Below are 27,831 nucleotides of genomic sequence, written 5' to 3' on the forward strand. Positions count from 1 at the left end.
GCTCCTCAGGTAGGGAAACAGAGCGGCAAGCAGGAAGGCACCAGGTGGACGGGGCTTGCTGATTGGTGGAAAAGAGCAGCAAGCAGGAAGGCACCAAGCGGGTGGGGCTTGCTAAGTGGTGAAAAAGACCGGCAGGCAGGAAGGCACCAGGTGGGCGCAGCTTAGGCCAGGTGACCTAGATCCACTTGCACCTGCTCCCCATCTGCCCCCCATCTAATAGAAAGAGTCTTGAAGATAATCCTTTCCTAATCGGTAGCCAATGGGCCTGTTTCCTACCGGCTGTGATGTGGTCCTTTTTTGGGATGTTCAATGCTGCTCTCAGGGCATTATTCTGGATTACTTGTAGTTTGTTTAAGTTCTTGACTTTGTAGTTTATTTTTGCAACAGAGAGGGGAGTGGGACCCGTTGAGCCTAGATTTATTAGGATGGCATGAATCTATTGGACTTATATAGAATGAAGGGCCAACAAGAGACTATTTGTAGAGTCAAGGTTTGAGGATATTACGGTGCGCATAGCTTCAACTCTTCCTGCAAAGGAAGGGACAATTCACTGGGATAGTTTGAGTTGGGAAAATACAGATGCCACACTTACTTTTGAAGTGAGGGAGGGGTCTCAGTTGATGGTAAATCCTAGGTCTTTTACAGATTTGACTGAGCTGTGCCCGATGTGGTTCAAGGTATGGATCAGTGCGGAAGGGGATGTGAGCATTCCTGGAAAGATGGAAGGGTGTCTGTAGACCTGCATCACTTACAATCAATAGAGGCTAGTTGAGGTCATGTCTGGGCATCTGTGTAATTCCGGTTCAGTACTGTCAGAAATGAGGGTTTGGTATTAATACTCCCTCCTAATGTCTTGCTGCAGAAGTGCCTCGGTATGTTCAGCTGATGATGCATGAGCATCTTTGTCATTTCTGTTCAGGGCTTTCAGGCACGGGCTCAGGCACCAATAGGATCTCCTCACCTACCATAGTCAGCTCCTGATGTGCGGAAGTGAGCAGTCGCGGTAGAGGGCCCTGTGTATACTCTCCAGCTGAAATGTCAGGCTGCCTGCCAGTCAGATATACATGTGGTTGTTTGTTCGTGTTTTTTTGTAGTTGTTGCAGTGCATCATTTTATATCCATGCTGAGGGTAGTTTGCGTGAAAGTTCCATAATCAGAAGATTTAACTCAAGTCGAGAAGTCACAGAAAAGGACAAACCTGCATTATTTGAAGGCATTACGCGGTAGTATGTTTTGGGGTTATGATCTGTTAATAGAAAGGCACTGTCCTTACCTCTACCATTCACAAATTAACTTCTGTGTGGTTTTCAGTGTTTCATTTCGCTGTCTTGTGTTGTTTATTAATTTCTGAAAAGGTTTAAGCATGCGCCATACGTATGCACATTACTATTAATACACCGTTATATACATGACTTTAAGAACAATGACTATGCAGGATACATATCTTACTTTGCTATATCTAAATTTGTTTCAAGGCTTGCTGTGTGAAGTGGATGTGAACGAGTGCAGCTCACAGCCCTGCTTGAATGAGGCCACCTGTGTTGATGAGGTTGGTGCTTATCATTGCACGTGTGTAAAGGGATTTCAAGGTAAGTTGACTTCAGTTAACGTTCTAAAATTCCCACTGGCTGCAAACCAAAAAAAAAAGTTTCAGATTTGTTTTCGCTGAAATTGAAACCAGGATATAAATCAAAGAAGGTGTTTGAAATAGTTATTTTCACGTGCCATCTGTGAGTCGAAAAAGATGCCAATTGTTTCTAGAAAATGATCATTCAAAAGTGAATGATTCCTTCCCTGGCTCGTATTGTTTTAATACTCATGTGGGAAGCTCTCGCAACTCTTTCGGCATCCACTCAATTATATTATTTACCAGAGGATTTATGAACGCACACTGTAGCCCACTATGACCTTACCTGCTAAACCACAAAAAGAAAGTTATATTATAGCATGGGATGCTATTTAATGCAATGTTATTGCTGGGTTTATACTGCACTCTGCTGACATTTGCATGTTCTCATGTCACCCTGCAAGATGTAGGAGCTGGATTTGGTTAGTGGGGAAAGACGTGTAGCCTTTTGATGTTTGATGTTTGTTGGAAGGGTTAGTTGCCATGTGTGCATGGTTTAGTTGGTAGGCAAATTGAGTGTTGGAGCATAGCCTTAACGTGTGTTATTATGGGAAGTAGTCAGTGGAGTTCTTGATGGGCCTTTGGCTCATCCATACCATGTGGCTGTGCCAAGATCCTGGTATTTTTGCACTTTGAGTAGGTTAATTGTGACATCCTAAGACTTCTCCTGGCTCAAAAATCTACCCACAGTAAGTGTTAAAATGGAGTTCTAGAATCTGTACTGGTGGACATATTTTAGGAGGCTACCCTAGTTATAGTGAACAGGGGACTCTGAGAGGTTAGCCAACACCCAATCAACTTAGTAGGGGCAGGTGCCCTCAATGAGTCTGTACAGTATGGCACACAACAATTCAATTTAGACAGTCAGTTATTAAAATACAAGTATTTATTAGAGGCCTTGTGAACACACTGGAAAATGATTCTAACATCACACAATACTCTATGATACAAATATATGCAATCACGGTAGGATCAAATCTAAATCTAAATAACTTAATTGGGAAAGCATTTCAGATGCAGTAAATAGTGGAACTAGATCACAAGTCAATAGCCTATCTTTAGAAGTCCAAATCCTAAGATGATTGGGGCCTGGTGCCCAAAGTCACAGAAGCCACAATGGTTCTCAAGTGAATGGTGTCTGTCAATGCAGGTTTCAATAGGCATGTATTGGTGTTAGTTTAAAAGCTCTTCAATTATTTTATCAAAGGTAAGTAAATGTGTTCTTGTATTCCAGTCCCATGTCTGGGCAAGTGGCAGGATACTTGACCTAGGTTCGATGACCAAAAGGTGAGTGGAATGGAATAAGGAGACAAAGGGACTAGTTCCCAATGTTATCCTGTGGAGGTGGGGAGGGCAGATTTACTGCCTTTACTTACCCCACTGACTCTGATTTTGCTAGATGAGTTTGTGGACCATCTGGGGGCTGATGGGGGCTTGATCTTTTGCCATTGCTTCAGTGAGAGTGCCTCATAGTTACGGGTTCGAGGATTCATCCGATGAGGCGCAACTGCAAGATCCAACCTCTGGTGATGAAGAAATGCAAGAAACACCAATGCAGGTCCCTTCAGGACACTTCACAGGTTGGAGGCAAGCAAGTTCTAGTGACAGTCGTCTCTGCACACAGGCACCAAAAGGCACCCTTCCCGTGTCGGTCAAAGAAGCTGCTCTCGGACAGCATATCTTGGGATGCTTAACTTTGGGGAGAAGGTGACTTGTGTCACAAGCTGTGGACTACCAAGGTTTCCGGGTGTCACTACAGAACGGCGATGATTCTGGCGATGTAGCCCATGAGAGAACTGGTCAGTCCATCTTCTGAAGACTCTGGATGGCTGACGCATCTTGAAGACATCAAGACTAGTTGATCTCACTAATCTGAGGGCTGAAGCACTGCTCAGGGTCTTTGGAGAGCAGGTAGTTAAGCAGAGTTTTATCGGGTCCGACGCAGGAAGGGATGCTGGGATTCTTTGGGAGTCGTCTTCAGATCGTCAGCCAGCTGTTCTTATTCAAGGGTTTCTTGGCTCCAACGATTGTTAGGGAGATGTATCAGTTTTATGCTTGATCCCTTCTACTGGTGAAACCCCAATCACTTTTTGCTGGACTCCTGGACCTTTATCTTGTACTCCTGAATGAGGGGAGCCTTTTCCCCCTCATTCGTTGTTGTATGTTCTAACCCTGGGAACTCTGTTCTTTATGTTGTACCTATTTTCATGGAGTCTTGCTTTCCTCCATATCTCTTACACATTTGCAGCACACAGCACCATCTGTGCAGTGTTGCTGGGGACCCTTTGGGTTCTTCTTTTTGAATTATTTCATTTTCCCTAAGAACTACTGTTCTGAAGGAAAGAGGGATACCTTGTATCCTTCCTAAAACGTTAAGTTATTAGAGATTAGCACACCCCACCGTATGTGGATTGCTAAGGGGATACCTAGTATCGTCCTATCTGCTACTGTGACTTTTTGGTCACATTGCCAACCCTATAGTTATGGCTGGTGGCAGTGGATGTGTTCTACCAACTTTTGTTCATTTTCCTACCACAGGATGTAGTCCCTGCTGCAGTTATGCAAAAAAGGGTCACCTATTTTCTAATATGGTGACACCTTTCTTTTTTAGTCATTCTTGTGTGGCTGTCCTTTCCTAGCCATTCTTCTCCGATTCTGGGAGGGGGAGGTCTGAATGTGTGTTTTGTCTTTGGCAGGAACACTTTGTGTAGCATGCCGTGGCTAAAGTGTGTCTGTGAGCACAGGAAGTATGGGAGGGGCCCAAACTCCTCTGTCCTTTGTCTGCTGATGTGCCTGAATGGAGCTAATTCCCACTGGGGGGCTGGCTGTCCTGATTGGACAGCCACTCGTTCCTTTCTGTAAACTGCAGGGAAAGTTTGCAGAGGAGTAAATAGGAAATCTGAATAAAAGGTGAGGTTCCTGAGGTACAAGGCAAGTCGACCACTGGAACAGAAGATTCGAACCTGAAGATGACCAGAGATGCCTGCAGACCCTACCTGTAACCGTGAAGCGACCACTGCTGTCCTGACCCTGTTTCCTTGTCAACAGCGCAGCTCTGAAGAGGATAAATTCTTCCCTTTGGCTAGTGAGACCAACCAGCCCTTAGACGAACTGCAGATCGAGCCATCTCCTCAGGTGCTGTGACCTTCCAGAGCTGCAAACCGCGAATACCAGGGGACCTCAGATCCATTTGCAGTGCAACATCTTTGCGTAACAAATCCTCCCAGAACTATGGTGAGCTCCAGTTGGACCTCTAAAGGCACAATCCAACTCTTCAAAGTTCCCTCAACAGAGTGCAGGACTGCAGAATCGATCTACTGGGCGGTAACCGTTCACTGTTCGAGTTGATAAAAAGGTGCAAAAACCACAGATCAATGTGCGAGACCAAAGAAATCCTTGCTAAGGGTCCTTTCTTGCCACTGCTGCTGCGACATCCCATTCAGAGTCCTTCCTTCCTTCACCAGACCGAGGACTCAGGAGACCGGGTCCATCGTTGCTGCACAGGAAAGAATCCCGCTGCATTTTCTTCAACCACCCTAAGGTACTGTGGGGCACAAGGTATAACTTACCTCTAGCCGAATAGCCACTCCAGTGTGTCTGGAGTGTTATACTAGGTGTTTGGGTGCCCACCCATACCTCTTGCCCAGGTTTAACACCTTGTACTCTTTTAAGGAGTCCTTTGCAGGTTCCTTATTAATTGTGTTATCCTACTAAAGCGTTTTATTTAAGTAAATGATGAATCCTGAGGAACTTTGCCTTTTCTGCTGCTGCTCCCACCCTACACTGACTTCGATGAACTCTTGCCTATTTAGGGATTGGACTGATAAAGCATTAGAAGCCTTGAAAAGTGTTGCTAAGAATTAAATCACTGCTACTAGTATTGAACAACCCTCTTTTTCCTTCCTACAGACATTGGCCCTCATTACGACCCTGGCGGAATTCGGAAAACGATGGCGGAAATGCAATACCGCCATCGAATAGCGCTCGGTGCGACTATGACCCGTCACCGCAAAGTACGAAGCCATTAGCGACACCGTAGTGAACGCCAACGCTAACTGCACCAAGCACGCGCGCGCGCGCCATGCCAAACCGTAAACACCACCATGGCGCAAGGGTACGCCAATTCCGACCCTAGCGGACATGTACCTAACGCCATCAAGCATGGCGGAATGTACCATTCCGCCATGGTGAGAAGTACGGCATCACGAATCAACCGTAAACGGCCCCACTGAGTGCCTGTACACCGCTCCCTGCCCACAAAGTACAACTCCCCGTAGGTGCAATGAAGTCACAATGCAACCAGTGAAATGTACAAGTCACCCATGCATGCCAACGAACAAAAGAAACACAAGAGGGGCCAATGGGAGCTGCAGGGCACAGATGGCACGAATACAGAAGCCAATCCAATGGACATGACCACAGTCCCCCCCCCCCCGAAACGCACGCAAACACAGGCACCTGTGACCAGCAACATTCCGAAAATCACATCATTCCACCAGTCCACCTGGCTGACCGGCATCTGTTACACAAAACCCAATCCCCCGCCCCTGAGCATGACAACATTCAAACAGTCATATTGGCAGCCCCCATCCCTGACCTCACTGGGCTTCGTAGGCAAACGCGCCCAGTACAGTACCACGCAACTAAACTCCGAAGCTGGAACCCAATGCAGATCTCCTCACAATACATCGCTCCCCAAATAGGAATATGCCACATCACTTGCAAAGAAGAACGCTACACGGGCCAAATCAGAATAGAAATTTAATGCACAACAAAATCACCAAGCCCATACAGCCATTAGGCCATGAACTCCAAAACACATTTCACCATCGTGGGCTGCATCCGCAAGAAATGACCAGCCACTACTTGTGTGATGCCCTGTTCCATCATGGTACACAGAGCCACATTCACGTACGAAAAGGCAACATGGAAGCGCACAGAACCGCAGGGCCGTCCCAATGGGGAGGCACTAGTCCAGCTGAAAGGCCGAAATGTTGCTCCGAGCCACTAGTACTGCGTAAGGGCATGTGGCCCATTGGCGATCGTCCCATAAGATCGTAATGCTGCTCCACTGATTAACACGAAGCAGCAGGTGTCGGGAGTAAAAGCCATCTGCAGGAGTGGCATACAGATGGCAGTGGCAAAAGGGGAGGAGATACCTGTCAACCAAAAGAAAAGAAAAAGAATAGAATGCCCATCAGAACTACATTCGAACAACTCACTTCAATGATCACACTAAATCCACAGCCATATGCATGCTAGCCCACTCCAAAGGATCATCACCACCCAAAAACCACTTGCGACTCATAACTATCTATATCGAGGTGTAAACACCATCACAAACGAGTGTACCTGTGCATGCGTCTGTCAAAACAGAATCCATCAGATGGGATTGGTAACGTGCATGGACACAAGTGTCTGAGGGCGCGTCGAGACAGGGAGGGCTCAACAAGGCCAGATAGACGATGGTCCCACTATGGCAGCCCTGCATCACATAGCGCAGGGGAGGCGGATAGATTCCAAGAAGCCCTGTACATGGCAAACTCTGTATCAAATCACCTGCCCATGCATCCATTCATCATTCCCTCATCCCGGGATTAAAACGCCTGAATATTTACTCACATAACATTAGAAATATCCATTGAGTCTGTGCGTTATGCAGCCTGCAAAATCCACAGTGCCCCAGCCCGTAATTCCAGTGTAGTGAAGTAACATGTATTTGGGAACGTCCGGCCTCATCGCCCACGTCGCTATTGCGCATCCCAAACCATTCATATCAATCATTGCATCCTCGCCATGGCCCCTGTCTCAAGGACATTGAACAATAGAACGTTATATTTGCAGTCAGACCTGTGGGCATTTCCTCGCCGCTAGCTGAAAACCGAAAGCGCCGCCCTTCGAATTCCTCATTTGCAACATCACGTCGAAGAGGCATCTGTGGCCGTTTGAAATCACTAATTAATCCATCTAGTGCGGCTGTGTGTGAAAATGGCAACTGCCTTCACCCACAAATGGGACGCCCCGCCCGTCGTTGCAACTCGGTACAGTGATGCATGAGGGCCCACCGTTACTCGAGTACTACGTACCACTGACCCTTCACAAGTCTGTTCGCGACTGCACAGATAGTACGTGAAACAATGGGACCACAGCAGAATGAACATATCAACCAATGTTACACGGCCATCGGGTACAAATACATGATTGCAATAGCAAGATGCCATTCCTCGAATTGCAGCGTTGTGTGCGGGACATGCTCGGCCAAAGGGGAGAGCAGTTTGCACAGGTGGAATGAATCACCACAGGTGGAGGCCATACAGCCTGAAAACACATAAATTGCACACCCAGTCTCCTCCCACAACCACACCGAAATGCTACCGGCAGGACTCGCGATGTTGGCCCTGGGGGACCTGATAGCACTGCAAGTACTCCAACTCCAAGAAGAAGACGAACACCAACTACAACCGGCCGCACGGAGGAGACGCAGGAGGAGGAGGAGGCCAAGGCAGGGCCAGCAAGGGCCGCCAGCACAGCCACCACCACCACGCAGGCAGCCCGCAATCCCACGCCTCCGAGCACATCCGTTCAACCTCACTGATGAGCAGATCCACACCCTCTACCGTCTGGACCGGGACACCATAGCCGCCATTGTGGACATGACACAGGCTGACCTTGTCAGCATGATAGATAGCCCAACCGCCATCCCACCCCTACTGAAGGTGGTGTCTGTACTACACTTCCTGGCCACAGGCACCTACCAGCACACAGTCGGACAGTTGCATGGCATTTCTCAGCCACTGTTCTCACGGACACTATTGCAAGTGCTCGATGCCCTCCTGCAGCACGCAGACGACTACATCTCTCTACCACGCTCGGAGCAGGAAATTACCAACACAAAAGTGGGATTCCATGCACTTGCCGGCATACCGGGTTGCATTGGTGCCATCGACTGCACCCATGTGGAATTGGTCGTCCCACATGCCATGGAGGCCCAGTACCGCAACCGAAAACAATTTCATTCCCTGAATGTACAAATGGTGTGTGACTCCAACAGGATCATTACACATTGTTGTGCCCGATTCCCTGGATCAACCCATGATTCTATGGTCTTGAGGAACTCTACAATACCACGCTACATGGAGCGACACGCAGGGAACAGATCCTGGCTACTCGGTGAGTCTCATTACATGCATGATAATGTGGGGTATGTGATTCGGCAATGACCTGGCAGGAAGGGGGGGGGGGTGTGCGTACGTAGCAATGGCATTCCACATCATACGTTTATCGTCCACATACAGGTGATGCTGGATATCCACTGAAGAGATGGCTCCTCACACCAGTCCGGAACCCACGGGACCAGCATGAGGAGGACTACAACCATGCCCACTCACGTACCCGTGTAGTCATTGAACAGGCATTCGGCCTACTGAAGGGTCGTTTCCGCTGCCTCAGCAGGTCTGGCGGGGCACTCCTGTACCGCCATGAGAAGGTTGCAAAGATGGTGATGGCATGTGTCATGCTCCACAACATGTGCGTACGTAGAAATGTGCCCATGCCCCCTGACGCAGAACTGCAAGCACCTGATGATGGTCATGATGAGGGTGGGGATGTGGCAGCACCTCAAGGAGTCTGCGAGGCACCGGAGGGCCGTGACATTCGTCAGCATCTCATTGATGTATGCTTCTAGCACTCACGCCTGGTGGCTGATACATGGACACGGGACTCGTGGCACTGTGTGTGTCTGGGACATGCACAATATGGACTGTACGCCTATGATGGCCTAGTACACAAAGATCAATGTCCACACATCTCATTGGTTGATCGTGCACTGTTTATGGCATATGTGATATCATGTTGTACACCCTATCGACCCGCCACCCAAGTGAGCCCAACACACCCCCTCCACCCTCCTACCTCCCCCCCGAACACCAGTGTCCAAAGATGCTCATTGTCAGTGGGCAGTCGCTATTGCAAGCCCCCTCTGCGGGTATCAGGGGCACCCCTGCCTGTGGAGCGCAGGTTCCTCCCCGATCTACGTTGGGGGCTGCCCTGGACGGAACTTGCAACGGATGATGTCTCTGCCTGCTCACGTCCATGCATGTCCCTAAGGGTTTGCGAGAGCTCAGTGAGCACACGGCGCACTGCGGCAAGTTCGGCACATACGTCCTTGGACGTCGCATGCAGTTCCCCCCTCAGGCTCTCGGTGCTTCTCTCCATTTGGACTCTCAGGCTCTCGGTGCTACTCTCCATTTGTGCCCTTAGTGTCTCTGTACCTCTCTCCATTTCTGCCCTAAGTGTCTCAGTTGATGTTTCTATGTCTGCCTTAGTGCCCCCACATTCATCGGCATGGTCCTTGAGGAGCGTGGCCAGTTGCTGCTGTTGCACGATTAACTGGTCGAGGGACTGTTGCCTCTGCTGGGCCATGGCCATTTGCGGGGGTGTCACAGAGGGGCTGTGGACCTCATGTTGCCTTGCCACAGGGCTTGTGGGGGATGGCCAGTCGTCGTCTTGTGGGTGCCCCTGCGTGGCATCCTCATGTTGTACGGGATGGGACAGACAGGGGGATTGGGACAGGTCATGGATGGATCTGACTTCGACATCCCCGTCTTCTGTGTCGGAGCATGCTGCCATCAATGGGGTGTCACCTATGGTGCTGCTGCCACCAGAGGCAGTGCCTTCTGTGGCATCCGTTGGGGGGACCTGTGGTGGTGGTGTTGTGGGCATGCTGGCTGCTTGGGTGCCTGTTGATGTTCCCTCCTCTGTGCTGCCACCTGATTTGTGCTGCTGCCGTGTCTTGATGCGTGCAGCTGAGGTGGAGGGTCTTTGGCCGTTGGTCTTGGCCCTCTTTGCAGGTGTGCTGGTAGGGGTGTCCTGATGCTCGTCGTTTGGATCGGACCCTGTGGTGGAGTAAAGGAGGGCGAGGGTTATTGATGGGTCTGTGGGAATTGGAATGGCATTGTATCACATGCATTGGGGTGGTACCTGAGGGTGATTTGGGTCGGGGCCTTGGAGGTGCTTTCATTTGTGTGTGGAGTGAGGGTGCAGTTGTTTGGCAGCCTGCAGTTAGGGTGTGCCTGCTGCACGTGTAGTGCGTGTTTTAGGGGTTTTTAATTATTTATGTATTTATTGTGGGTTTTAACGTGCGCTATCAGGCCGATGTGTGTGGACGTTCTCCTGGACATGTGTTTCTGTTGCACTATGTGGACACATGGTACTTCACATGGATGGACTTTGTGGATTTGGCATTGTTTTATCTGGCCCACCTACCTGAATCTTCGGATGTCTGCACTCCTTTCTCCATCCCTCCGACTCCCTCTATGCTCTCCATTCCGATGGTGGAGGCACAGATTTCTTCCCAGGGGGTCAACTTGATGGGTGATTCAGGACCTCCCCCGGTGGCTGTGGCAATGTTGCGGTTGGCAGAGAGTATGCTGCGGACGCGTATCCGCAGGTCGTCCCATCGCTTTCGGCATTGCTGTGGGGTGCGCGGTGCGGTCCCCACCGCACTTACCCGCTGTGCCACCAGAGCCCATATGGCCTTCTTGTTTGCAAGTGCCGTCCTGGTCATTTGCGTGGAGAAGACGACGGCAGCATTCTCCTGGAGGGTCTCTGTTAGCACGGTGAGTTCCTCACGGGAGAAGTGGACCTGCCGCTTGCGGTCGCACGCTTTCTTCGCTACTTTTCCCATTTTTCTTGGTTTCGCTAGGGTGGATGACGGGTTGGGGTGTGTCTCAGGGTAGTGTTTTTGGTGGTTGTGTGGTTTTAGTGGTTTTATAGGTGTACGGCAGGATTTTTCCCGTTCCGGGCCCATGTTTTTACTTCCGTTTCCGTATATTTACGGTCACCGTACTTTCCGGTAGGCGCACACTGCGGTGTCCGCTGTGATGGGTGGCGGTATTGCACCTAGGGCGCCGTACGGCGGCGGTGTGGGCCGTTTTGGGGTCATTTCCGCCATCGCGGACTTTGCACTTCCGCCATGCCGTGGTGCTCGTGCCCGATGGGTCGGAATGGGCCGCACTTTGCTCCTTCGTGCAATGGCGGAAACGCTATTTACGCTGTGGCGGTCCGGTCAGTCACTTTCCGCCAGGGTCGTAATGAGGGCCATTGTCTGAATGACTTTGTAAATGAATTAAACTGTTATTTCACTATAACGAATGCAGGTGCGTGCCACTACTATTTAAACAGTGAAACTGTCATTACTGTCATTTTCTGTAACAATTGTAAGCGCAAGTACATATTATTGAAGCATTCACCCTTGAAAAGTAGTGTGGATATTTCCTATGTGTATTGGTTAGTCTAAAATAGTATTTACCTACTTGCCTTGTCTTTATAAAATACATGTATATTTTATTATAACTTCCAGCGTGTAAGAGTTTTTTTGTGCCAATGTATTGACTGGGTTCATTGTACTTAACTACAGCTCACATCCTCCTCATAAGATAGGCCTGACTGCTCTGCCATTCTACCAATCCTTTGGGCAGTAGAGGCTTATACCAAGAGTTAGGGACCTGTATACCAAGGGATTGTTTTATAGAGTTGTACAACGATGGTCTGGCAAGATCTCTGCAGAGGTGCTCTTCTTATCCAAAATCCGAGCTGAAGTAAGTTTAAGCCCGGCAATGGCAAGGATCTGCACCATTCAAACAGCCAGCAGTTGTCCTAATCAGGGACAAGTACAGGCTTCGCATTTGCCCGACACCTAGACTTTCTGGCACCTTGGATGTGGAATGGGACTAGATAGATCCCACCCTCTTTCTGGGACACACACACACACACACAAACACAAAGGCGTCACTAGCGCAGGAAAGCAGAAGGTTTCCTGGGCAAGTACATGACCTTATAAGGAATTGCCTAACCTGGCAAGGCAGGAAGAAGGCCAATCAACAATATGGCCAAAAAGGCAAGCTGGAATTCCGTTACCCAGGCATTTTATGGCACCAGCCACCTTTAGTAGACATACATGATAAACACGAATGTGCACACTAAAAATAATGCAAAAATTATGAAATTGTGCCCAGTTTTGTGCAGTTTCTCCTGGAGCAATGCCTACACAACAAAACAGCAAAACTGTTCTTTTTTGGCTCTTGCGCCGTGTGATGAAAAAGCAAGGTGTTTCGTTCCAGTGATGAACTTTACAATAGCCCTTCTGATCTCATTAAGAAAGGGTTTCGGCATTTTAATAGGAGCATTTGAAAGGGATAAAGAAAATGGGGAAGGCAAACCATTTTAATCGCATTGAGCCTTCCTAACCAGGATATCGTCAGTTTGCCCCATTTGGTAAGGTCTGTGTGGAATTTTAGGAGGAGGGAGGGGAAGTTGGCCTCATATAAATCCTTTATGTCCCTCGTAATCTGTATCCCCAAGTATTTCAGTTTAACATGTTCCACCATGAGACCCGGGGGGGGTGAATCTATTTGCGTCTGCTCGTGCGGTTTCATGTAGAGGGAATAATATGGACTTTGCCTCGTTTATTTTGAAGCCAGAGAGTTCTCCGTATTCTCCAGCATGGGGTCTGGCATGGATTCACATGCTCATGAATATTCCCCGTCGTCAGGCTGGGAATCCTCGGTAAAGAAAAAACCAGTATCAGTTTCGTTCTGATCTGTCTTTCGTAGTAATAACCAATCACTGGTCTCTGCGTCATACTGACCACAGCCAATGACTGCCCTCTACCTAAGCACCGCCTCTGGCAGCCATCTTCAGATTTTTACCGCACGTTCATGTGTTGGGATCCTCGTGCTATTGCTCTCGAGCGTTAGTGCTATTTTTTCGCGTTTTTTCACAAAAACTCGATTTCTTTCGGTCAAAAGAGCCTCAAGCTCCACCGATCCTACATCCGATCAACGGGGACCCGTGTCGGATTCGTCTGCGCCCCTCAAGGGTGAAGATTTCGTCGAGCTACACTTCGGAGGACTCCAGAAGCTTCTCAGGCCCGGTCTCGGAGATGGCCCAGGAGAAGGGAAGCTCGACGCCCGGAAAGCTGTTCAGGGTCTGTGAACTACGCCAAATCCCACCTGGTGCCCGCGCAAGTCGCACTGTTTCTCGGAGCGAGGCTCGACACAGTGTCCCTTCTGGCCTCCCCGTCGGAGGAGAGGACCAGGACCATCTTGGGCAAGGTGCAACGGATGTTGGTGGCCGACGCGGCCAAAGTGAGGTCCATCAAGTCCCTCCTCGGGATGATGTCTTCCTGCATCTACCTCATTCCCATGTGCAGGCTCCGGATGCGCCCGTTGCAAGAATTCCTGGATGCGCGCTGGATCCAGACGACGGGCAGCTTCGAGGAAAGGATCAAGCTCGACGAGAACTTCCGACGAGCGATACGGTGGTGGGGCACCCGCGCGCATCTGACGGCGGGCATGGACTTCCAGACCCCAGCCCACCAGGAGACTGTGACTACAGATGCCTCCCTGGAAGGGTGGGGAGCGCACACCGAAAATCTGCACGCAAAGGGACTCTGGCTCCCGACGGAGAAGTCCCTGCATATCAACGTCCTGGAGCTCCGTGCAGTGTTTTGGGCCCTCAGGTCTTTCCTTCCGTCCCTCAAGGGCAAGGTGGTGAGGATCTTCACCGACAACACCACCACCATGTTTTACATCAGGAAACAGGGCGGAACCAGGTCCCCAGCGCTGTCCAAGGAGGCGCAGGACCTGTGGCATTGGGCCGTCGCCCAAAGGATTTTTCTGGTGCCGTTTCATCTGGCAGGGATAAAAAACACCATCGCCGACTCACTGAGCAGGGAGCTGCGCTCGTGCCACGAGTGGGAACTACGGCAGGATGTGGTGGATCGTCTCTTCCGACGGTGGGGCACACCCCAGATCGACTTGTTCGCGACGGCGACGAACACCAAGTGCCGGAGGTTCGCCAGCAGGTTTCCCCAGACGAGGAGCATGGGCGATGCTTTCTCGTTCCCCTGGGAGGGCCTGTTCCTCTACGCGTTCCCTCCCTTGCCTCGGCTAATCCGGCTAGTCAACCTGCTCAAGAAGTCACGGTGCAGGATGATCCTCGTCGCACCCTCGTGGCCGAGGCAGATATGGTTCCCGGACCTTCTGGACTTCTCAGCGTCCCCGCCGATCAAACTGCCGGCGGACGCGGATCTACTCTCCAGGGAAGGAGGCGCCATCCTCCACCACGACCCGAAGTCGCTGAACTTGCAGGCCTGGCTCCTGCAGCGCTAGAGTTTGGAGGATACGACATACCGGCCGACTGCAGAGAGATTCTTGCAAAGGCCAGGGCGTCCTCGACTCTTAAATGCTACGGACACAAATGGAAGAGGTTCTCTGTCTGGTGCCACGCACAGAAGATTAACCCTCTACGGATTACGGCTCCCCAAGTACTGCCGTACCTGCTGACGCTGGCCAAAGCTGGCCTGGCACACGCGTCCATCAAGATTCATCTTGCTGCGATCTCCAGATACACCAGAACCACGGGACGGACGTCCTTGTGGTCTCATCGCCTGGTGAAAGAGTTCATGAAGGGACTGTTCAGATCGTTCCCGCCGGTGAAGGCTCCGGCCCCGGCGTGGGAGCTCAACGTGGTGCTGACCAAGCTCATGGGACCTCCGTTCGAGCCTCTGCACTCGGCTCCGTTGAAGTTTCTATCGTGGAAAACTGCTTTTCTTGTGGCCATCACCTCCGCACGACGAGTGGGAGAGATCCAGGCCCTTTCCTGCAAGGCCCCGTACTTGACTTTCCACGACACGAGGGTAGTGCTCAGGACGCACCCCTCCTTCATGCCCAAGGTACCGTCGGACTTCCATCTCAACGAACCCTTGGTGTTGCCTGTATTCTTCCCGTCGCCTTCGTCGCCGGCTGAGAGGACTTTGCACTCGCTGGATGTAGCTAGAGCGCTGAAGTTCTACGTGGACCGCACGAAGTGTTTTCGGAAGACGTCACAACTCTTTGTGAACTTTGGACCTGTCAATCAGGGGAAGGCTCTCTCGAAGGCTTCCATTTCCAGATGGCTCTCCGGCTGTATCATGTACTGTCATCGGTTGGCAAACCGACCGCTGCCCGGCCGTCCGAGAGCCCATTCCACCAGAGCGATCGCAGCTACCACGGCGTTCCTTTCTGGTGTGCCCCTGCTGGACATATGCAGGGCTGCTACGTGGAGGTCGACGCACACCTTCACGAGATTCTACTGCGTCGACCGGGATTCCAGGGAGGAGTCCAGGGTCGGCCAAGCAGTGCTGCGCAACCTGTTCGCCTGAGGTGAGCCTGGTGAGGAGGTAAGATGCTTAATGTTGAGTTTGATGCTATGCTTAATGTTGAGCCTTTGCCACCTCCCGTGGTTGTGCATGTGTGTACTGCTATGTATTCTTTATTCATGAGCATGTGAATCCATGCCAGACCCCATGCTGGAGAAGGAACAAGTTACTTACCTGTAACTGTTGTTCTCCAGCATGGGTCTGGCATGGATTCACATGCGAACCCTCCCGCCTACCCCTCTGCGGCTCTTCACTTGGTCATACTGCCACTTCACGTGCTTCCAAATCTGAAGATGGCTGCCAGAGGCGGTGCTTAGGTAGAGGGCAGTCATTGGCTGTGGTCAGTATGACGCAGAGACCAGTGATTGGTTATTACTACGAAAGACAGATCAGAACGAAACTGATACTGGTTTTTTCTTTACCGAGGATTCCCAGCCTGACGACGGGGAATATTCATGAGCATGTGAATCCATGCCAGACCCATGCTGGAGAACAACAGTTACAGGTAAGTAACTTGTTCCTTCTCCAATTAGTTGGACTGCTCTGGGTATGGAAATCATGGGATTTTAAATGTGCAGAAGTAAGTTGTCAGCGTATAGGGCCACCTTGTACTCAGTATCTCCCAGTCCTAGACCTTCTACCTGACAGTCTTCCCTTCATTTTTGGGCCAGGGGTTCTAGTAATAGGGCAAAGAATATAGCTGAAAGGGGGCATCCCTGTCTTGTGCCTCTGCCTAGTTCCAACCAGCTGGAACATTCCCATTAACAAAGACAGAGGTCTTGGGGGATGTGTACACTGCGTCGATCCCTCTCCTAAATTTCGGGCCTACCCCTACCTTTCGAAGGACCTTCATTAAGAAACCCCATTCAACCCTGTCAAAAGCCTTCCCTGCGTCAAGCGAGAGAAGGACGGGGTCGTTGGCCATCTTCTGGGATTCATTAATTAGATGTAGAGTCTTTCTCATCGTGTCAGCTCCCTGTCTGCCCAATATAAAGCCCACTTGATCGGCGTGTATAAGGCGAGACATGAACATCTCTAATCTGGCCTCAAAGACCCTGGTATAGATTTTGGCGTCCACATTCAATAGGGTCATGGGGCGGTATGAACCACATTGCTTGGGATCCCTCCCCTCTTTGGGGATTACCATGACAAGGAATTTCATTAAAGAGTTCTACCAGAAAAGGGAGAGGATTGGCAAGGAAAAATGTATAGAATCCGTCAGTGTACCCGTCCTCCCCTTGGGCTTTACTGAGTGATAATCTCTTCATTGCATTTGTGATTTCTTGTTCTGTTATCGGGCCCTCTAGAGAAAGTGATTCATCGTATGTAAGTTTTGGCATATTAACCAAAGCCAGGTATCCCTCAGTATCAGGCAGGTCGTGGTCGACCTCTGAATTTGTATAGCATTACATAGAAGGAGGCAAAGACTTCTGTGATTTCGGTTCTTGTTGCGATTTGGGGGTTCCCCAGCCTCTCTATCTCCAAAACGTTCCATTCTGCCTGCTGTTCTCGTAATCTCACGGCTAACAGTGCATCCGCTTTGTCCCCCTTCTCATAAAATGTCTGTTTCAGAAGTTGCAATTTACAGACTATCTGCCGATGTTCCAGAATACAGAGCTCCTCCCTTTTCATTTTAGCCTCCAAGATCTTGTTAGCACTCCCAGTGTCATCCTGCCTCACTTCCCATCTAGGAGACAGATCTCTTTTCTGAGTTTATTTTCAATCAAAGTCCTCTCCCTTTTCTTGCTCTCTCATAAGGGCACCTCGCCATGTCGCCTTCCCTGATTCCCACCCTGTCAGCTTGGAAACCTCCCTGGTGTTATTGATCTTAAAATACTCGCTAATCTCACTTTCCAACTCCGTTTTAAAAACGGGGTCCCTCCAGAGAGATTCATTACACCGCCATCAACCTCCTTTCGCAGGTAAGCTATCCCAGTGAATGTCGGCAGTAACCATATAATGGTCAGACTATGTGACCGGGACAATCTCTGATCTCATTGCTGTGTCATAAATCTCAGCATACAGATATATATAGTCGATTCGGGCAAATGTATTGTGAGAGGCAGAGTAGAAGGTGTAGCTCTTTTCATCGGGATGGAACCCCTGCCATGTGTCCCGTAACCCATATACACTCATCATATTCCTAATCTCAGTGCGGCCTCCCTCAACCAGTTCTCTCGCATCAGGATTGCCCGTCTTCCTGTCCAAACCAGGGTCGGCCCATGAATTAAAGTCACCCCTAATGAGGACGTGTCCTGCAGCTTCGAGCATGATTTTAGGGATTGTTTTGGTGAGAAATCGGAACTGTCCTGAATTGGGAGAATATACAGTGGCAAATGTGATGTCTACCCTACCAATGGAGCCGACTACAAGCAGAGTACGCCCCTCTACATCTGCCCAGACCTTGACAGCTTTGAAGTCTACCCCTTTCCTGATGAGTTTCCCAACTCTCCCCTTTCTCAGCGGTCCAGACCCCCAAATCTCTATCCCAGTTCGTACCCCAAGGATTCTCTGTTCTTCTCCTTAGGCATATTTTGTCTCCTGCAAGAAAGGGACATCAAGTTTTGCTCTGCGGAATTCTCGACTTACCAAGGATCTTTTGGTTGGAGGATTGAGATCCTAAGGAGGTCTTTCACCTGTGGGTCCAGGTTAACCACCATTTATAATTGTATGTGTAAAGCGACCCCTCGGTTGGAATCAGCAACCCATCAGACCATTATGCAGAGCCTTATACTTCAATCTTTGACCTAAAGAGGATTTCATCCCTGCCCCTCCCCCTCCCACTCCATCCCTCCTCTATCTCTCCCTCCACCTCCCAAAACCATTCCCAGTTGATGGCGTCCGACAGAATCCAGTTGAAACCACTGGTTCAGCATCGGACCCTTTCACTAGATCAGAACAATAACATCTTAATACATTGAAAACTTGCTCCTCACATAGTTTCGGAATCAGTCAGAAATCTATTGGAGTGACAGCAAGATTCAGTTATCTCGGTCAGGCGATATTTTGGCTCTCCAAAATTTTCTGGACCCATTCACCCCTCTTCTCGTTGGGGCTCGGATGTGCCACTGTCTTCCACTTTGTTCTGCTTCCTCTTGGACACCTCCTTCTTCACGAATGTCCATGAGATCTGAGATGCATGCCCGAATTTCCTTCTCTGATCTCAACCACATTTTTTTGCCTTCATGTTCAAAAGATAGGGAGAAAAGGTAACCCCACCTATATCTGACTCTGCGTTCCTTCAGCCATTTTGTGAGGGGACCACACATCCGCCATAGTGCCAGAGTCAGTGAGGACATATCCTGATAAATCATTATCCGCGCACCCCTAAGAGTAATCGATCCACCACTCTTGGCCTTTTCTAATATTCTGGACTTATCCTGATAGTTATGAAAGCGGGCAAGGACCGACCTCGAACTGCCAGTGGGACCCTCACTCTGTGGATCCTTTCCGTTTTGGGTTCATCTATCGCTTCGTCAGCAACCAAAAGTTTGATTATATCATGAAGTGTCTTCCTGAGGTCTCCTTCCGTTTCGCATTCTTGTTCCGGTATACCAAAAAAGCATAAATTGATTTGCCTCTCACGATTTTCCAAATCGTCCATTTTGAGTCTGAACTCCACCTCTCTTTGCTCTAGCTCAGCTATTGTATGTTCCATTTGCGCCTCGAGAGTGTCTATGGAGGTTTGATTGTTCTCAACTCCTTCGAGCCTTTCTTCGATATTGTCCATTCGCTGTGTGATTTTGTCAATCTTTCCTCCTATGTTGGCTCCCATATTCTTGATTTCGCTCAGGAGTGCTGCAATATCTCCTTTTGTGGCAGCTGATTCAGTTTCGGAAGTTTCCATGTTGGAAATACAAGGGTTTTCGATAGAAGGAGGGGACGGGGAGTAGGCAAAGTTAGCCAATTTCAGTCTTATGTCCATATATGCATGAGCAGATTTCCCCCTTAACGTGTTGGCTCACAATATGCGAGAGGGCCTTTGTCGAAGGTGTAATGCTTCCGTACAAAAGGTGTAGATCCACAGTGGTCCACTTGTTGCCTGGACTGATACGTCTGATCTCGGGAGTCTCACAGGGTCTCTCCCAAATCCGCGCTATTGCCGGACGTTGCTCGCTGGGTCTCGTGAAGTGGTGTAACGACTTGTCCCTTTCTGATGATCTTGTTGTGGAAACTTGGAGAAGGGTTTACGTTCCAAAGTTGGGGACCCAGCCATCTAAGGGGCATTCTCTTTGCACGTCCCAGTTGCGTCCGTTGTATTCAAGGTGGGTAGAGTGCTCAAGTCGTTCAGTGGGGTGTGCCCAACCTGCGGGGTTCGGCCGGTTGGAATGGCGGTTTGAGGTCTTTACAGAGGGAGCATGCGCTCCATTAGCAGGTGCTCCACCTTCAGTTCATGCCTTCATTCACCCGCCTATTGCTCCGGGTATGAGGTACGGGAGCAGGGTGTTCTTTTGTAACTCACTGGGCTGTTTAAGCAGTATTTGACCTCTATGTGGTGTACCTCCCTGTCCAGGCAATGGAAAGACCACCGGGGGAGAGGAGGGATCGGGTTTGCTGCTTCTCGAGGAAGGGGTTTTCTGTTGGTATTTTGTAGCTGCTCCTGGGGGAGCATGTGAGCCTTCCAATATCAGTAATGTACGAATGGTAAGGTTGAGGGGCTTACTTTATTGACTGGTTTTGCCAGCACCTGACTCAGATGCCTACAGAATGATTACGGGATGTGGGGGTGTCCTCCTGGATACACACACGTTCTGTGCCATCACAGGGCTGAGTCCTTCCATTAAGTTCCACTGTATGAGTCTATATCGATGTCTGCTGCATGTTTCCACTGCCCTCCTTCATCATTCTACTCCACTTTTAGGTGGGTTCAACAACATAAAGTTTCCCGAATCATGGTCGGAGTGTTCCAGATTATGGGCGTGAGTTGCAGCCGGTATGGGCAACCGTAGTTTATTTCACAGTTGACGTGCCCGCACGTGGGGGCTGAGAGTTGCGTGTAATTTCGGGTCCTCAGGAGCTCAGTGGGAGGAAGGGGCGATGTGTTCCATGTCGTGCGTGTACTTACATGCAAGTTTGGTGTTAGTGTTGTCGTCCAATGTTTAACGCGATCCCTGTGCCGCTGGATTACCTCGTCTGTACTGAAAAGGAGAAAAGTCTGTTAGAGTGCTCAGGTAGACCGGGCCCGCCGAGGCAAGTGTTCTCTCTGCAGTGTGCACTTCTACGCCAAATTCTCCTATTTCAGCCTGCCCTCTCCTGGGATCTTGCCGGGCAATGCAGATGAAGCGCATGTGTTGGTGTGGGTGCAAAATTACGTTGTTGTGGGCTGGAAGTGTCCCGCCCGGGCTGTTAGGGCATACGTGTCACATACGATGGCCAAGCCACTACCCCCCTTCGTGATCTTTCAGGCCATTTGGTGTGCTCTGCTCCGGTTCCAATGGGGTGCCTACAATCAGGGGGACCAGAAGGCAACGACCCCCCGAGTTGTGCATGGGACACCCGCAAGCTTACCCATGGGTCTCTGGCAATTCGGGATGTTCAAGGGGACGCTTCCGGTGCCTCCCCGAGCCCTCGCTTCTCTGGTGTTCCTCTTCCATTGGGGGGACTCGCAGCCGGGGGTGATTTCAGAGTCTGGTGGGTCAACTGTCCCCGGTGATCTCCTTCCAAGCTCAACTGCAACACTACCTTCGGAGGTCAGCTCGGCCATCATCTCCCTCTTAGAATGCCGAGTGCAGTTGCGGCATGGGGGCCATTTTCAACGTTGTGTTGTTCAGTGAAACCTTATCCAATTTTGTTTGGATTTTCGCTCATCAGTGGGGACCACCCTCCCCAACAGTACAGTCAGGTTTTCAGAGGATGGGGGCTACAAGTGGGGGCTCAGTTCACTTGTGGGGCCAAGACTTACGGAGCTCACACAGGATAGGAGCTCATCCATGCGCCCCCTGGTGGCCAGTATCAATGGTGCTTTTAACCTTATTTGATTCAATGTTTATTGGGTGCATTCTCCTTTTGTCCTTTAGAGACTTGCTCACTCTATCCCATATTGACTTTATGCCTTTTAATCATTCAAAATTTGGCACAGTAAATGTTCATATTCCTCCTAATCTTTAGAAAGTATGTCAATGCGCATTGTCTGCTCATAGGCTCCCTTTGTGCTTGTTCTTCATCTCTTAAATAATATCCTTGGTTCAAAGCCAATTTACTCCCATATTTCACAGGAAAAGCAGCTTTTAAATCGTCTCTCCACGTTTAAGACCCTGGACTTGTATTTTTGAGGTAACTGGGTTGATTGACATAAGCCGGCATCCATCTTTTTCTAATGGTAATCCTAAACGTTGAATATATACCTCTCTTAAGCAAGCTTCTTTTTATTCTTTATACCTTGCGTTTCAGCGTATTTACAGTTGTTGACCAGAGGCCCACTTTATTCTTCTTTATATTCCCAAGTACTGAATCATGGAGTAAATGTTTCTCTTCGTACTTCAATTACATAATTATCTGTAAGTATTTTCATATTGTTTCACCATAGACTCATAGATCTTCTTTTGGACATTCCTTTGCTGTTATTAGACTTTGTTTGACAAGTATGTTGCGCATCATTGTATTCATGGCAGCTTTTCTACAACTCTGCAAGGAACATCCCTCTTGATAAGTTTCCTCCACTGTTTCAACGTGAGGGTATCTTCTGAATGACTGCCTGAGTGCATATTGTTTCTCATACAGTCGATGTGGTATGAACATGTCGCATAAACTTGTACATGGGTTCCCAATTATAGCTCCTCGCCTGTTACTCCAATAGGGTGGGAGTCAGGAAGCGTTGGCTATGGAGAATGTGTCCACTTGCTACTCTACATTCCCCCCTATGGTAGAATTCTCAACCAGACTCTTCACCTCCTCTTCTGCAATTCCTGCTTCATCTTCAATCATCTCATCATATTTTCTTTTCTTTGGAACCCATATTGTTGTCAACCCCTCAGGTGACCTGCATTATTTATGTGCTCATCCACACTCCAGGTCATCAATCAAAAATCTCCTGCTGGTGCAAGAAATATCCATCGTCCCACATATTTTTTCCAATCCTGGGGATACTAGAACGTTGTTCGTGGAGGTGCAAGAGAACTCTTCTTTATATTTTCTTGGGTACCTTCTTCTGTTTTCAATTGATCTTCAGTATTTTTGCTAATGTCAATCATTATTTTCATTCCAATTTTCTGACATTGTCCGTAGATAATCCTTATGAAAGAGAATCCCAACATTACGAAATAGTAATATTGCTCCAACTAATTTAAAATCATTTTCCAACCAAGATGGAATCCATCCAAACGAAGATGAGAACCAATCACCCCTGACTGTTTCATTAGTTTCATCTTCCATCTTTGTGTGCAGGGTCATCATCATCGTTATTGCCTCTGTCAAGGTCCCATTTTCTCCATCATGAGCAGGTCTCAATGTACAGCAAGAAGGTCCAAAGAGCACACACGCCTCCTTCCATTGCTGTTATTACATAAACCTTGCCATCATTCTTGAAGAAGGTTGTTGCATTCTTTATTTTCAATATATACACTGGTCCTGCTTCGTTCTCAGCCGAGGTTAGTAATCTTACATGCTTGGCCCATGATTCTAGGCATTCCTCATTCACCATCTGCAGCTCGTAAATTGCTGCTTTTTTTGACAAGTATGCAGGGCATTATATTAAACCATCTCCCTATCCACTACTGGTTTCCACATGCCCATACACCAACAGCTGTGTTCTTTCCCAGCATCCTAGTTCTCCTGATTTTTCAGTCATGCCAGAGCAATTCATTCTGTTCATACCCACAATTTGTATCTTCTCTCCAAATTGGGATGAATACCTATGTTTTTTGTTTGTCCATCCTAATCCACTCTCCATCCTTTTTGTCTTTACATATGTATATTCATAGGGAAATGTGTGTCTTGATCACCATCTTAGAGTTGCCCACTTGCTTCAAATTGGCCTCTTGTAGTGCATCATGTGGAGATATTTCTCTTCCAATAAATGTTCTTGCTGTATTCATTGCATATGGAATTAAGGAACAGACATAGCAGCGTTCTTCTGACGTTCTCTGTCCCACCTCTTTCATGTACTGATACCATTAATTATTTGCCAAATTAGACGATTTATCTAAATAGGAATTAATACTTTCACTGTCTTCTCCAGCATCTCTTTTAATTTGGCAAAACATTTTTTTTTTAACATCAGAAAGTGATGTGGTTCTTGGTCTCTTAATCTGGAAAATGGAAATAATGGACTGGTAGGGGATGTCTTATTTCCTACTTTCTCACTGCTTATAATATTTTTAAGTGCCAATGTTATAAAACAATGGTCAAAATCAGAATACCGCAAAATCTTCCACACATTATTCTGCATTTAGTATAAGTTTTCCTTGGAGCTACAGCTCTCACCTCTTGAAACGTTTACCTTGTTGCCACTTTATTTTTGCTGTATGTCAGTTTTTATTGTTTTAACTGTAAGTAATACATTTATAACAAGAACTGCAAAATGATTGCAAAAACAATTCTTAAAACAATGAAGCCATCGCAGATCCCTGAAAAAGGCCACTACTGGTATTTCTCCTTATTAACGCTGGGTATGACCGAAGTATATACGAGAAAACAGCAAATAGAAATGTATTGACAATTGGCAACATAAAAATTCAAATATTGTGTTCCCTCTTTGATTATTCCATATCTTTCTCTTATTCCAGTTCTTAGAGAAGATATGTCAATATTATTGCAGCTGAATTAGTCCATAATTAAATTCTAATGAAACATGTTTTGTTTTCTTTATCCCAGTCTTTGGTCATTGATCTTGTTGTCATCCTTTGCTGTCCTTCTCTTGCTTCGTTGTGAGGACTTACTTTACTATAAATGCTTTCTTCTCTGTGGACAATATCTGCACTGGAAACGAGTGCAGGGGAGGTACTTGTTGATTGACTTTTAACCAATTTGATATCATGGAGGTGGATCCAAGCCTTTCTTCCTTTAATTTAGCAGCATTAGGGCCTATGTGCTCCACCTCAAATGGGCCTTCAAATCAAGGGGTACTTCAGGTGCGTACAAATTTGCGTACTAACACTTGGTCTCTTTTTTTTTGTAAATTTATTTTTTTGACATTTAGTGACAAACAGGGAGATGGTTAGCAGACAATAAGCGGCAACATACCCCGTCACTTTTCAAACAATCAAGGGCTCCTTAATTAAACAACCCCCTCCAATCGCCCTCCCCCCCATTCATAGAACAGGCCGTCATGGGACAGACGGACCGGGAAGCTTGTATAAATTAACAGCGTGGGGCCATAGTCGGGCTCGTTAGTCTCAGGTGATCTCCGACTTACTCCGAATATGACTTCAAAGTCTGAATTAAATGTCTGATGAGGCCGGGTCCGTGTGTCTATCGTTACTCCGCTTTTGGGATCCTGTGGCGCAAAAGACACTGAGAAATTTGGACCATTCGGATTCCAAGGTGTAGTGTTGCCTCGGATTGCAGCCATGATTCTTTCCATGAAATATATATATCTTTGACCGTCCCTACCCATTCACTCAACGAGGGGAGATATGTTCTCTTCCAATATCTGGTCCGGCAGGCCCTCGCCGCTAAGAGCAAGAAATGAGCCAGTGACGGGAGCTTTATCCATTGTTCATCTTTTTTTCCTCTAGACCAAAGAGCACTAAGATGGGATCCAGGATGTAGGACCCCCCCGCGTCTCTAATCCATCCCAGCACCTCTGTCCAGTACACCTGCACCTTACGGCACAACCACCACATATGCCAATAGTTGGGACTTTCCCCACACCCATGCCAGCAGTGGGGGTCAACCGCCGGGTACATCCTTGCGAGGGACACCGGATCGTACTGCCATCTGTGTAACAATTTTACGGCATGCATCTGATATTGGCAAGAAATCGAGGTCTTGAAGGCCCTCCCACAGATCCGAGCCCAGAGTCCATTACTCATGTCCCTGCCCAGGTTGCTCCCCCATTTTGCTCTGAGACTTCCAGTCACCTCCCCCCTGGATTCAAGTAGTGCCCTGTAGAGTACTGAGATTAGCACTCACATGTCAAAGTGTGTGTCTAGAATTTTCTCGACCGGGGTGAGGTCTCTCTGAATCAGGTGTTTCAACTTTGTGGACATGAATATCCCCTTCAGTCTGAGGTAGAGAAGAGGGGATAATGTACCTATGCTCAGCGCCTCCTCGAGGTCTTGGATACCTATGAATTTGTCGGCCTGTATCAGCTGGCCAATCCTAGCGAGCCCCGCCTCAAACCAGGCCTGGTAATGCCCTACCTCTGGAATTGCATCTCTAACTGGTGGCACCCAGATATGGCTCATCAGTGAGGGCAAGATTGTAATTTCAACCATTCTACTCCCTACCGCTAGGGCCTCCCACATGGTCCTCAGATAAGGATGTTCCCTAATTCGCCTCAGAGCTTGTTAATGAGGACCCAGATCCATTCACCAACCATGCCTGGGCGCAGGTGCGCACAGGTGGTGATTTTCAAGATAGACCCATTGCTTATCTTTGTCCCTCTCTAAGATGGGGAGTTAGAGCCCGGAGCTGTGCTCCCCTGTAGTTTGATTGCAAATCTGGGAGGCCCACTCCACCCTTTTCCTTCGGGAGTGTGAGTATCTCATAACCTACCTAGGTTTTCTGTCCTGCCATATAAATCTCAGAATGCAACGCTTTGCTTCCTTTAAGTGGACTTTTCCGGGGCCCTAGTGGGGAGCATTTGGAAAAGGTAAAGCACTCTATGGAGAAGGTTCATTTTTATCACGTTAATTCTCCCCATCCACGATATCTGTCCTTTACTCCATTTCTCAATTTCCATGAACAATCTGTCAAACAGTGGGGGGTAGTTGGCAAGGCCTATGTCTCTCTCCAGTCTCACTATATTTACGCCCAGATATTTTATCTCCTCCTTTTGGATACAAAGTCCCAGGGATTGCAGTACTTCCAAATTCCTGGCCGGATCCAGAGCAAAGGGGAAAATCATTGATTTACCCACATTCACCTTAAAGCCAGAGAAGCAACCAAACCTGCCTATTACCTGGAGGGCTGCCGGGACTGACTGGGCTGGATGTCGCAGGTGCAGCATAATGTCTTCTGCGTAAAGACCAATTTTAAAGGTTCTCTCCCAACCTCAATACCCCTCACCTATTCCGTCCCTCTGAGTTCTTCTGCCAGGATTTCCCTGGTCATGGCAAAGAGGAGCGGTGACAGGGGGCAACCCTGTCTTGTCCACCATCGGAGATGGAAGCTACGGGAGCGACGCCCATTAACCGTGACCCTAGCTGTCAGACTTTCATAGAGAGCACAAATAGCCTGCCGGACTCCCGCACCCAACCCACATTTTTCCAATACCCTATGCAGGAAACCCTAGTCCAGCCTGTCGAAGTCTTTTTCTGCATCTATGGCCACCAGAACCGGCTTACCCCCACAGGTCGCCGCCTCACGCATAAGATGTAACGACTTTCTCATTGTAGCTGCACCTTGTCTCCCCTTTATAAACCCAACCTGATCCGAATGGATAAGCCTCGGCATCAGGTCTTCCAGCCTCGTATCGATTATCCTGGTGAACAGCTTAGCATAAACATTCAGGAGAGAAATGGGTCTATAAGACCGGCAGTCTGTCGGGTCCTTTCCTTCCTTGGCGAGGACAGTAATCAATGCTTTACCAAATGAGGGGGCGGCCCTCCCTGTCTCCATAAAATGGGTAAATAGATCCGCCAGGAAGCCTGCCAACAGTCCGGAGAAGGCCTTGTAGAAGCCTGGCGTGAACCCATCTTCTCCCGGGGCCTTCCCTATTTTCAGGCCCTCCTCTGTTGTGATCGGGGTGTCCAACTCTAATGCCTGAGTGCCGGGCAGCGTTACCTTTTCCAGGTAGGATTCCATCTCTTCTTCATCAGGTTCTCCCTCCTCCCCATACAGGGTTTCATAGTAATTGGTGAATTCCCCTGCTACCGCCTCCGGTTGTGACTCAATCCCACCT

The 27,831-nt window shown here is 48.7% G+C and overlaps 1 protein-coding gene across 2 annotated transcripts in view; it reads left to right on the forward strand.

Moving 5' to 3' along the window:
• Positions 1-27,831, forward strand: part of SVEP1 (sushi, von Willebrand factor type A, EGF and pentraxin domain containing 1) — a 1,471,106-nt gene that overhangs the window by 975,154 nt on the left and 468,121 nt on the right. For both annotated transcript variants that reach the window (XM_069630907.1, XM_069630908.1), the window contains exon 23: positions 1,476-1,589. In XM_069630907.1, the coding sequence (XP_069487008.1) occupies positions 1,476-1,589 (114 nt within the window). The remainder of the gene's footprint in view (positions 1-1,475; positions 1,590-27,831) is intronic.

The sequence above is a fragment of the Ambystoma mexicanum genome, chromosome 6q (genome assembly GCF_040938575.1).
Source record: "Ambystoma mexicanum isolate Mex_15411 chromosome 6q, UKY_AmexF1_1, whole genome shotgun sequence".
Classification (NCBI taxonomy): Eukaryota; Metazoa; Chordata; class Amphibia; order Caudata; family Ambystomatidae; genus Ambystoma; species Ambystoma mexicanum.